We start from the raw sequence: 13,386 nt of genomic DNA on the forward strand, positions 1-13,386 counted from the left end.
AGGAGAGTTTATATGTAAGGACTTAGGGAAGGAAGAAGTCTTCAGTCAGTTGGATAATGTCCACATAGAGGAGCTATGATAATAAAGCAGTGGGATTGATAAGATTTTTGGGGATACGGTAAAAACAATGGGTTGGGATATCTTTTGATTACTGTTAACATGGAGGAGCTGTACCAAGTGAATGGAGAGGCCGGTGTTGTTAGTAAATCACTCTTTCTCATTATATCAGGCGAAATGTTATTCCAGCAGATCTTTCAGATTACGGAGGTCAAACATCATGGCAGATGACGGCTAAAAGAGTGGTTGAAGGGTGGAGTACGTCAAGAGCGGACTCCCGCAAGGACCTTTATAGGTTTGTGAGCGACTGCAAAAAGACTTCAATAATACAGCAGTCAGGTTGTACGTTTCACCAAGAAAAAAAGTCCTTTTAACTTTTGTACCGGTTGGTACGCCTCTACGCCGCACTTTTGAATTTTCCGCCTTAAAGTACTCCCCTACACCAGAAACTCGGAACTTTAAAAACTGAATTAACTCAACAGTTTCCCAGAAGATGTCACTGTGTTAATTTCGAACTGCTTTTGTTTACTAATTATCAAGAAGTGTGGACATTCTCTGATAGATGTCTCTACAAAAACTATGACCATGCATCCTGGTGCGAAGGTTTTGAAGAAATTTTGTATTCATAAGTTTGTTCCTTACTAAATTTCGTTCTTTCATTTGTGGGTTGGCAATATAAATATTTTCTTTCCGCCAGTTTTGAAGTTAGCCAATCAATAATTTATGTCATTAATTTTCAGCCAATTGTGTCTTTCTTCTCCAATTTTGATGTGTAACTGTAAGCTACCCAATAAACGACTGTGGGTGTGTCTTAATTATTCATGAAAGGTCTCGAATCTTCCCCGAGAGTATAAAAACTGCTGATTTTCCTGGCTCTCCGCCACTTCAACAACATCTAGCTTAGTGTATGGAAGTATAGCAGCGGGCGGGTAGCGCCTCTTCCTTCGGGCAGCAGCTCTTCAACAAAGGTAATGGGCGTTTAACATCTTTATTTCTTGCTAGCTCAGCTTTAACTCTCGGGGAAGGTCCGAAACCTTTTCATGTAACCTACCTGTCTAAAAATGTAACTTAGTGCCGGCTTATGTAAAATTTTCTTATTACTTTAACTGTAAATCAGGGATAGAGAGTGCTTTACCCTCTCGAGCTCCCCTTCATTTTTGATTTGAGGTGACTAAGTTTTCATAACCGATTTTCTACTCTTAATGTATTAAAATTTTCTTATACGAGTCACCTCCCTAGCTTGGGAATAGCCCCTGTGTCATCGGTCTAGTGCCTCTTCGGTTTTAAAAAGTGTATTTAGGAGTGCTAATCCATGCCTCCTTTCCTTTTTGCATTTAGGGCCATTTAAATTAAACTATTATTTTTCTTTTAAGGCCATGTAGGCTGGGTACGAGATACCCCTGTTTAATTCTTGTAAGTTGTGCCTCGATGCCAAGTGATTGTAAAGTATAGTATTGCCTTTAATAGGCTTGAAAGATTGAGAGCGGGTCAGCTCTTTCTGGTGTTTTGAAAGGTGCCTCTAGGAGGCTTGACATTACTAGGTGGGAGCAAGTGCTCCATTAATTTGGGGTTTTCTGCCCTTTGGTAATTTGTGGTTGTGAGCTGAGAGCTCAGGAATTATAAAACTTGGGGCTCGAAGCCCAGATCTTGTAATGATCCCCTAAAACTTGTGCTTTCGTGCTCTGGTTTATAAATTATACCTTGTACCTGATTTTTGGCTTCTTGTTGATTTGTTACTTGTTGAATTTTGAAAGTCTATATGAAAATTGTTAAGTTCTGAAAATATAACCTTTATGGAAATTTTAATTCATCTTTCGGACTTGTACTTAGACCCATTCCGTCCGCACCTTCTTTCACCTCTGCATTCCACAGGTAACCCCGTAACAATTTTAACAACGTTCATTGGGATAATCATATTAATGAGTTGTCAATAAAGATTACAGATCTTGATATGAAAACTGGAAAAGATCCAAAGGAAAGCAGCACAGTTTGTTCTGCTTTATTTCAGGCAAAAAAGTTGTATAACGATTAAGTGGTATGTTCCGAGCAAGAAATGACGTTAGTAAACGAGATCATAATATGAAGGTAAAGTTGGAATTCAAGAGGACAGATTGGGCTAAATGGAGAGGAGTTAGGGGCTGGAATAATTTATCAACGAAAATGTTCACAAGTTCTTTGAAAGATGTTAAGAAAAGAACTGATAGGGAATCTTTCACCTGGGCGACATGTAGGTGTATTGGAACTATCGAGCTGGGGACAGCTGGCCAAATGATTCAAGTATGAATGTAGCTGCAATAAACATAGTATTAATCGTGTTTTCATTTTATTTCATTATTAGAATTTATTAGGAGTTTATTGCAGTTTAAATAATGTTCTCTTTGTTTAATTTAAAGTCTCTTACTCAACTCTGATGCTTACTTTCAGTGTTAAATTTAACTTAAATTACGCCAGTTTTTAATATTAATTTAGTTTGTTATTTAAATTCATTGTTAAATATATTAACCTATTTTAATCATTTCAAATTGTTTTTTTTTTTTTTTTTTTTTTTTTTGCTAGTTGCTTTACGTCGTACGGACACAGATGGGTCTTATGGCGACGATGGGACAGGAAAGGCCTAGCAATGGGAAGGAAGGAGCCGTGGCCTTAATTAAGGTACAGCCCCAGCATTTGCCTGGTGTGAAAATGGGAAACCATCTTCAGGGCTGCAGACACTGGGGTTCGAGCTCACAGCTGCGCACTCCTAACCGTGTAAACAAAATGTGGTTAAGTGTAAGGGAGGGCCAAGAGTTCTAACTTCGCCACTGAACAAGGCACTACATCTGCATTATAGACTCAGCGTTCAGTCTGCCGCCACAATCTCCTATTTCTAAATAGTTCTGCGGTCTCGTAAGTAAATAAGTAGTAGTACCGGACGAGTTGGCCGTGTGATTAGGCATCGTCGCCATAAAACCTATCTGTGTCGGTGCTACGTAAAGCCAATAGCAAGTAAATAAATACATTTCATTGTCAGGGACCCACCAGCATTAAAGCTGCAAATGTGCAAATCAGCGAAATGCGATCATTTTCTGGGCCGGTCAAGTTTCTTAAAGCTCGCATCGTGTCCAGCCAAGTCTGTCCAGAACTCCGGAGCAGCGTTTCTCAGTCTATAGTATGCGAGTTAAAATACCATAACAAAACTAACACTGTGAATATTTCTCCGCAGTATACTCTAAAATATGTTTCATTGACCAGACAATGAGCTTGGAACGTACTGAACGTACTATAATGGCGGCTTTTTATTGCTTCTGCTTTTCCTCGAAGTAAACACGTGCTATCCAAGCTGGTTGTAAACGCTTACTTTGTCAATCAAATTGTCAAGTTATAAAGTGTGTCGTCAGTTATCTCCAGTTTTTATTGTTTCCGAAAAATGTTTTAATAATGGAAAAGAGGCTTAGAAACAGTGACTTTGAAAAGATGTTATTATTCTAACTGTGAAGAGAGTAAATGTGACTCCTATAAAAGTTGAAGCAGCAAGATAGTTCCTTCTTGAAACTAGGATTTACGTTGTGTTATGAACTGTTATCGAACGATGCATGACCCCTGCAAAATTCCGAAAATATTTATTATAGAAACAAAGCATTTCGATGTGAATAAACCAACTGAATTTTTTCAGTGACGCTTAAAACTGTGGATTAATCACAAGGCACTGGAATCATCCTACCTCTTAAGTTTGTTCAAAGTCAAAACAAGGAAATCTAATTTTATCGGGGAAAATGTACTACTTCCAAATATAAAAGATGTGATAAAAACCATGTTTTCAACAACAAGTTACTAAAATGTAGTGCTTTGATTCCTCTTTCAAATGGTACTCGTTAGTAAGGTCAGCAATGAATATGCTACGTTAGAGTCGAAATACAGGACGATATTCTATTTTGCAGAACTTCTCCAACTCGAAAAACTGGAAAAGAAACAGTTCACTCTCTCAATTATTAGGTATGGGCCTGCGCGATGTAAAGCTAGTTAATTTTATTTCTACGGAAAAACAACATGGATTGGTTACATCCAAGACTGCAACCAATTTTTACTCGAAATTGACGGTTTCTTAGGGTCCATAGCCACGTCGAAACTGTGAAACAAAAATCTGAAATATATTTTCCAAATAAGTTGCATGAGCAATGCCTGTGGATTTCAGGCTTACAGTCACAGGAATGGCCTCTCATTACCGACGGAGAACAGTTAAGCGATAAAGTGGAATTTCGAGATCTTGCTTTGTCTCGCTGTTTCAGTGAGAAGTGAATTTCCAAAATGGTCCTGCAATTTCCAACAATCTACCTCTATGAAAAGGGATTTTTATCTTTTGTTCAACTAAAAACAAAGAGAAAGCGACTCATGTATGTGCCAACTTCATTTGGCTAATCCTGAGCCAGATAACTCTGCCATCTCATTAACAGGGAGCAATTCGTATAGAAACATTAAAAGTCTGTTGACTTCCAGTGCGATACAATGTGCCCGAGTATTAGGAACATTCACATTAGTAGACAACCCACAGCAGAGGCCGCAGATGGCAAGCCTATTACATTTCAACTACATTTTATTTATATTGTTTTTATTCGCTCAGTTACCAATTTTCTGTCTTAGAAGGCGACTAAAAGGGGCCTGAGGGGTTCTGAACTTTGTAGCGTGGTTTGGCTACTACGGGAGCCTTAGTTGAGTCCTAGCATTGCTAGTGCCAGGCTCCTTACTTTCGTCTATGATAGCCGACCTTCCTTGGTCAACTCTTGCTCTTTTCCGACCCCGACAGTATTAGGTATCGAGGCCTAGGGAGTCTCTCATTTCGATGTCCCTGTGACCCTTGTCTTTCTTTGGCCGATACTTTCATTTTTCAAAGTGTCGGATGCCTTCCAATTTATCTCCCTGGTTAGTGTTATACAGAGGATTGTTGTACTTCCTCTTAAAACAATAATCATCACCAACTTGGCGGTTAGTGGGATGGTCCTTACCTTGTCGATGTGGCACGACGGGAGCGAAATTGAGTCCCGACTGAGTGTGCAGGTACGAGTATATAGAGGCGTGTTGTTGCTGCTGGAGGTTGGACATCATGACGTCTCGAGCCATACGGGCCGCCGTCGCCGCGTCCTTGCCATCGGGGGCGCTGGAACACAACAACAAAGACTCACAAAATGATTCCAAAAACAGGAGTACAAAATGTCTACGGGGAACCTCGATGAACTGAACTGAAAAATAGCAGCAGGGCTGGTAAAAGGCAACACAGAAAGTCATCAAAGCAATGAACAACCTGCAACGCGCTCTATAAATGGGTATGAGGAAATAACATACATACATACATTATCATTATAGACTATTATGCCTTTCAGCATTCAGTCTGCAAGCCTCTGAGAATTTACTAAACGTCGCCACAATCCTCGATTTGCAACTAGTGTTGTGGCCTCATTTAGTTCTATACCTCTTATCTTTAAATCGTTAGAAACCGAGTCTAACCATCGTCGTCTTGGTCTCCCTCTACTTCTCTTACCCTCCATAGCAGAGTCCATTATTCTCCTAGGTGACCTATCCTCCATTCGTCTCACATGACCCCACCACCGAAACCGGTTTATGCGTACAACTTCATTCATCGAGTTCATTCCTAAATTAGCCTTTATCTCCTCATTCCGAGTACCCTCCTGCCATTGTTCCCACCTGTTTGTACCAGCAATCATTCTTGCTACTTTCATGTCTGTTACTTCTAACTTATGAATAAGATATCCTGAGTCCACCCAGCTTTCGCTCCTGTAAAGCAAAGTTGGTCTGAAAACAGACCGATGTAAAGATAGTTTCGTCTGGGAGCTGACTTCCTTCTTACAGAATACTGTTGATCGCAACTGTGAGCTCATGCATTAGCTTTACTACACCTTGGTTCAATCTCACTTACTATTTTACCATCCTGGGAGAACACACAACCTAAATACCTGAAATTATCGACCTGTTCTAGCTTTGTATCACCAATCTGACATTCAATTCTGTTGAATTTCTTACGTACTGATATCAATTTAGTCTTCGAAAGCCTAATTTTCATACCATACTCATTGCACCTATTTTCAAGTTCCAAGATATTAGACTGCAGGCTTTCGGATCAATCTGCTATTAAGACCAAGTCGTCAGCATAGGCCAAACTGCTTACTATATTTCTATCTACCTGAATCCCTCCCTGCCATTTTATACCTTTCAGCAGATGATCCATGTAAACTATGAACAGCAAAGGTGAAAGATTACAGCCTTGTCTAACCCCTGTAAGTACCCTGAACCAAGAACTCATTCTACCATCAATTCTCACTGAAGCCCAATTGTCAACATAAATGCCTTTGATTGATTTTAATAATCTACCTTTAATTCCATAGTCCCCCAGTATAGCGAACATCTTTTCCCTCGGTACCCTGTCATATGCTTTCTCTAGATCTACGAAACAAACACAACTGCCTATTCCTCTCGTAGAATTTTTCAATTACCTGGCGCATACTGAAAATCTGATCCTGACAGCCTCTCTGTGGTCTGAAACCACACTGGTTTTCATCCAACTTCCTCTCAACGACTGATCGCACCCTCCCTTCCAAGATGCCAGTGAATACTTTGCCTGGTATACTAATCAATCAGATACCTCGATAGTTGTTGCAATCCTTCCTGTTCCCTTGCTTATAGATAGGTGCAATTACTGCTTTTGCCCAATCTGAAGGTACCTTACCAACACTCCACGCTAATTTGACTACTCTATGAAGCCATTTCATCCCTGCCTTCCCACTATACTTCACCATTTCAGGTCTAATTTCATCTATTCCTGCTGCCTTATGACAATGGAGTTTATTTACTATCCTTTCCACTTCCTCAAACATAATTTCACCAACATCATTTTCCTCCTCCCCATGAGCTTGGCTGTTCACAACACCACCAGGATGATTTCCTTTTACATTGAGAAGATGTTCAAAATATTCCCTCCACCTCTCCAGTGATTCCCTGGGATCTATTATGAGTTCACCTGAATTACTCAAAACACTGTTCATTTCCTTTTTCCCTCCCTTCCTAAGATTCTTTATTACTGTCCAGAAAGGTTTCCCTGCTGCTTGACCTAGCCTTTCCAGGTTATTACCAAAATCTTCCCATGACTTCTTTTTGGATTCAACAACTATTTGTTTCGCTATGTTTCTTTCATCTACGTACAAATCCCTGTCTGCCTCGGCCCTTGTTTGGAGCCATTTCTGATAAGCCTTCTTTTTACGTTTACAGGCTGCTCTCACTTCATCATTCCACCAAGATGTTCGCCTTTTCCCATCTTTACACACATTTGTTCCTAGGCATTCCCTTGCTGTTTCTACTACAGCATCCCTGTATAATAATAATAATAATAATAATAATAATAATAATAATAATAATAATAATAATAATAATAATTGTAATAACAGAAGACAGAATAACTTTCTGATTCCGTACAGAAATATGGGTAGATCGCAACTCCCTTGTCAGTAGTCGAGACTGTACATTATTACTATTGTATTTTTTTCCGATTCTGATCATTTAAGGACCGACGAAAGTAACCCTGTGCATTAATTCTTTTCTTGACTTCCAATAGTTTTCACGTAAGTAGGATTTGGACTGCGGCTACCTTTAATGATTAGGCATGTCCTATACTTTAAATATAAGTTTCTCGTTATTTAGAACTCATATGTAGTAGTAGTAGTGAGATTTTTGAAGCTATCACAAAGACTGAATTATCCAAACAGCGGCAATGTACATAATTCCTGGTTCATTCATGTGTCACTGGGGTTTCATAATCCCTCCGTAAATTGTATCACAATTTTTGGAAAATAAATCAGATGAATCCCTGTGGAATAGTACACATCTGCACGACACCATCTTACGGGTTAACTTACTTTGAAATGTTATCTCAATTCCGGACTCAAAGAAACAAGCATCTGGAATCCTTGTCAGAAAACTAATTGGATCAGGTGCTGCAACTGAAATATGATGTATTCGGAATATCGCAAAAGACTTTCCTGTAACCTACCAGACAGCTTAACAACAAAATAGGCTTTTGTCTGTGGAAAATTAACTTGGTGTGTCATTTCAACACGTGCCAGGCTTACATTTCTTGAGATGTATAAAGTACGGCTACCGAACAGACAGAGCACTATTTTATTCACCTGAAGGCTCCGTAATATAATGAGAGTCTTATTTTCGAAGAGGGAAGTGGGCACAAGTTCATCTAAAAATAGTGAGATCAAGTGGTTCAAGTCCGCTCGCGCGTGGGCGCACCACGCCATAACCGGTTCTTAGCCATTGTTCTGCTTCCAGAGCTGGCCAGAGCACTTCGTAGCCTTTGTCACCGTCAAACATTCCTCTATTTTAAGGTAGATCCACGAGTATCCCCTCGTCCCATCGCCCATATTCTTTCGATCAGTTATAAACAGTTCATTATACAATGACCACTCACTTCACATTTGACGGTTTGGACAGCCTACCCTTGTGTTCGGTTTCCTCCCTTCGTGTCCATACAACAAACATGCATTCAGTGTTTTCTTAAATAATTTCAAAGAAGTTCGAAATTTTTCGAGCCTCTCCCTTGTCCAATCCCTACCACCTCTTCATATAAAGGAATATTTGGCCCAATTCGACCGCCTGACTTCCAACTTTACCTTCAGATTGCACTTCCTACTTTAAAAACCAAATTCGTCTCCACGCCACGCCCTAACTCCCCTTATGCCTTTTGCTGTGTTCAACTCGCCTAGACGCCCTAGGGCGACCTGCACGTCTGGAAGATGGTGTTTGAAAGTACATCATCTGCCAACTCCTCCTGTCGAGGAGTCTGCTCAAGACTCCACAACACTGCATACCACCAGATGTGTAGATGGAGAAGGCGACTGAAATTTACCTATGACATTTAAAAAACGGTACAAAAGTTGAAAGCTAGAAAAGCAGCTGAAGGTTTCTGGGGATATATTAAAGCCAATAGGTTGGTATTTACTGCCATGTCTGAATACTGTATGCATGAAAGTTGCAGAAATAACCCCAGTGTACAAGACAAATATAAAGCGGACCTTGTTTGAGGAAAGCATTCTTTCTGATTCTATTAGATACGTTTGGTTTGATAGAGGGCAGTTCGGGTGTAGCTCAACTTGTAGGATGGAACACCAAACGAGCCTTCAGCGAGAATATAAGACTTCGAACTTCGAACCGCAACTCTCCCTACCGACCCACTTAAAAACACGACTGTTTAATACACATCATAAATGCTACAGCTTCGGTTAGTATCCCAGTGAAAAAAGCCTTTCTGTTTTTCGAAACACCCCTACGCCGTGGTGGGACACAGAATGCTCCCGAATGATTTCTTCCTGGGAAAATTATCCTAATCAACGCGCATGTCAAAAGATTTTTAAAACAGAAAAAGCGATCCAGTTGGCGAAGAAAATGTGAAGGGAAATTACCAGAGAAACCCCGCTTCCTACAATCTGGAACAAAGTAAGGGGTGGGGAGTAGCTCCCCACGCCTTCGTTTCCGTCTGATTGCGTCGAGGCTTTTCGTAGTCATATTGCTCCACCGACTGTGTCGCAATTGCCCGTTTGGCGATTTTCACACAACTGGGATTGCAATCATTTTCTGCCACGGCCAGGTACTCCAGCTGACGTTAAAACATAACACTGCCCCTGGTAAGGACTACATCCCATCTCACTCGCCCAGCGCATGTTCTATTAGGGCATACTAGACATTTTTAACAACATATGGACACGAGAATTACCTTTGGACTGGATTACTTAAATTGTCATCCCTATTCTGAAGCCTGGAAAGGACCCTAGTGACCCTTCTTCTTATAGAGCAATTGCTCTTTCCTCGTGTGTGGTAAAGACTCTGGAAAGGATGGTGAAAACTCGACTCGAGTGGTGGTTAGAACACCAGCAGCTGCTTCCTCAGTCGCAGTATGGATTCCGCCGTGGGAGAGGAACATTGGACCATCTTCTGCAATAGAAGATGCTTTTGCGATTAATGGATATCTTACGGCTCTCTCACTGGATATCAGCTCAGCTTATCAGTAAGCTTCGAACATTCCATATCCCTCCAGCTTTTATATACAGTGTCTACGTACAAGATGGACATTGTCGTTTACACGTGTGTAAAGGTCTCCCACAGGGCGCTGTGCTCAGCCCCATTTTGTATACAATTTATACTGCTGATCTTGAGCATCTGTTCAGTCCCTCGATTCACGTTTTACAATACGCCGACAATGTGTGTATTTACACTACTTCCTCTAGCTTCCTCTCTCTTCGTTTGCATTATGTGGCCTGCGATCTGGCATAATAATGGTCTTGAATTGTCTCCATCGAAATCTACTGCGGTGAATTTTACGCGGAAGAGGACTTTCCCTTAGCTTGGTGATATCCACATTTCCAGTGAAATCATCATTACGCCTATTGGGTATGCACTTTCATACCAGACTAATTTGGAGTTGCCATACTGCTCACATTCTTCCAAAAATTGAACGAGCGATTAATATTCTCCGCTTTGTGAATCGTACCTGGTGACTTGTTATACCTTTGACTCTGTATCGTTCTATGATACGCTCAATGATCGATTATGGGAGTTTTTGTATGGGAATGCTCCTGCATACGTTACGAAGAAACTCGACACCATACAATTTTGGGCTATGAGATCCACACCAACAAATGCTGTCTTAATAGGAGCTGGAGAAATGATAGGCAAGACATTTCTGTTACAACGTTCTGCTATTTCACAGCACCCCATTCTTATTGCACTTCAACGATCGACCGTTATCGAAGAGAGACACGGACGACGCTCGCAGCCTCTGTTACGCTGCTACAACGAAGTGAAAACGATTTTCTCACTAACTCTGAAAAGACGAACCATGCCTGGATTTGAAGCCAGCTTTCAGTGTTCTTCACTGCGACTCCCGATATGCTATCTACCTAGATACCTCACCACAAAAGCTTATACACAGAGCTACATTCCGGCTCTGATTCGCTTCATGTGGCCCAACAGTACTTATATCTTCACGGATGGCTCGGTGGGATGCATACTACTGCCAACAAACGGGAGCTTCAAACTACCACTCGAAAGCTCTATTTATACAGCGGAAATTTTAGCTATATGTGCTGCACTTCGGTTTTGCCGAAACAAGCGATTCGATTCCGCTCTCATTATTACGGACTCCGAAAGTGTTATGAAGAAATTACAAAACCTGCAGTGGAATCTCCAAACGCACGGTTACTTGTATGACATCTACACTTCAGGAGGCTCCATAGCATTTCTTTGGGTCAAAGGACATGGTGGAATTGTTGGCAAGGAGAAGGCTGACGTACGTGGTGCAGCGCTGCATGGACTTTATTCGACAACAAATTCGTCACAAATGGTCTACGAATGGGAAACGTCTCATCGGTCACGAGGTCACATCAACCCGACCCATTCAGTTCTCAATGCTGTAAAATGCTCTTCGCATTGCTGCCAGTATTCTCCCGGAAGAGGGATTCAATGTAGTGTTGTTCCTTGTACACGGAGGATGACCAAAGGTCAATTAAATAATTTTCTTTTTAAATTTGTGAGATTCCAGCAAGATATAGCAGGCATTTTAGATTCAGGAGGACTTTTGATACGGTGGATCATGGGAGGCCGGCCCCGCCTGCCTCTTCACCTGCATCTGAGGGCTGGTTCGAGGTCCACTCAGCCTACGTGATTACAAATGAGGAGCTATCTGACGGTGAGATAGCGGCCCCAGTCTAGAAGCCAAGAATAACGGCCGAGAGGATCCGTCGTGCTGACCATACAACACCTTGTAATCTGCAGGCCTTCGAGCTCAGGAGCGGTCGCACGGTAGGCCGTGGCGCCATGAGTGGTGGTGATTATTGTTTTAAGAGGAAGTACAGCTAGGCAACCATCCTCTATATATAACACTAATCAGAGGAAAAGACGGAAGGGATCCGACACTTCGAAAAATGAAGATATCGGTCAAAGAAAGACAGGGGCCACGAAGGGCCCTCGCAAATCTAATAGCGTCGGGGTCGGAAGAGAACAAGAGTTGACCAAGGGAGGACGAATAGGATAGATGGCAGTGAGGAGCCTGGCACAAGTAAGTGGAAGCAATGCCAGGACTCATCTGGGGGCCCGGTGGTCGCCAACCCACGCTCCAAAGTTCAGAGCCCTTGGGGCCCCTTTTAGTCGCTTCTTACGACAGGCAGAGGATACCGTGGGTTTTATTCTACCGCCCCCACCCACAGGGGGTGTGGCGCCATGATGTTTGGTTTGGATCATGGGAGATGACTGAAGGAAATGAGGACTATTGAATGGGTGGCTATATTTCTAGAAAGAGGATTAGAGTATTCTTATGAGTAAAGATGCGAATGAGTTGCAGCATTGTGACCTAGACAATGTCCTCTCACTGGAGGTCATATTAACGAGGTTGTTACAGATCTCTCAATGAGAAGGCGTATAAGTCTCTGCTGAAATCCCAACTACAGTATGGGAACCCTCACCACGATTACTTGATATGAAAACTGAAAAAGATCCAAACGAAAGCAGCACGATTTGCTCTGAGTGATTTGCGACAAACAGTCCGGCTCCATGGCTAAATGGCTAGCGTGCTGGCCTTTGGTCACAGGGGTCCCGGGTTCGATTCACGGCAGAGTCGGGAATTATAACCATAATTGGTTAATTTCGCTGGCACGGGGGCTGGGTGTATGTGTCGTCTTCATCATCATTTCATCCTTATCACGACGCGCAGGTTGCCTAAGGTCGTCAAATCAAAAGACCTGCATCTGGTGAGCCGAACTTCTCGTCGGACACTCCCGGAACTAAAAGCCATACGCCATTTCATTTTTTTCCGACAATGAAGTAGTGTCACGAAAAAGTTGCAATCTGTGGGCTGGGAAAAGTTGGGAGTAAGGAGACGAGATGCTCGACTATGTGGCACGTTTCTAGCTGTCAATGGTGAGATGGCGTGGAATGACATTAGTAGACGAATACGTTTGAGTGGAGCTTTTCAAAGTAGGAAAGATCACATAAACATAAAGTTGGAATTCAACAGGAGAAATTGGAGCAAATATTCATTTATAGGACGAGAGGTAAGGGACTGGAATAATTTATCAAGGGAAATGTTCAGTAAATTTCCAAGTTCGTTAAAATCATTTAAGAAAAGGGTAGGAAACCAATTGGTAGGGAGGCTGCCACAAGGGTGACCAGATCATTGACGACCGGTTGATTATTTGTACATTTCTAAGCTCCGAAAGGCGTATTATTATTATTATTATTATTATTATTATTATTATTATTATTATTATTATTATTATTATTATTATTAGT

At 41.5% G+C, this 13,386-nt stretch overlaps 1 protein-coding gene across 4 annotated transcripts in view; it reads right to left on the minus strand.

The window, feature by feature from the left end:
• Shrm (Shroom) overlaps positions 1 to 13,386 on the minus strand; it is a 611,435-nt gene that overhangs the window by 141,041 nt on the left and 457,008 nt on the right. For all 4 annotated transcript variants that reach the window (XM_067156386.2, XM_067156384.2, XM_067156385.2 and 1 more), the window contains one exon: positions 5,037 to 5,188. In XM_067156386.2, coding sequence (XP_067012487.2) covers positions 5,037 to 5,188 — 152 coding nt within the window. The remainder of the gene's footprint in view (positions 1 to 5,036; positions 5,189 to 13,386) is intronic.

The sequence above is a fragment of the Anabrus simplex genome, chromosome 12, assembly GCF_040414725.1.
Source record: "Anabrus simplex isolate iqAnaSimp1 chromosome 12, ASM4041472v1, whole genome shotgun sequence".
Taxonomy (NCBI): Eukaryota; Metazoa; Arthropoda; class Insecta; order Orthoptera; family Tettigoniidae; genus Anabrus; species Anabrus simplex.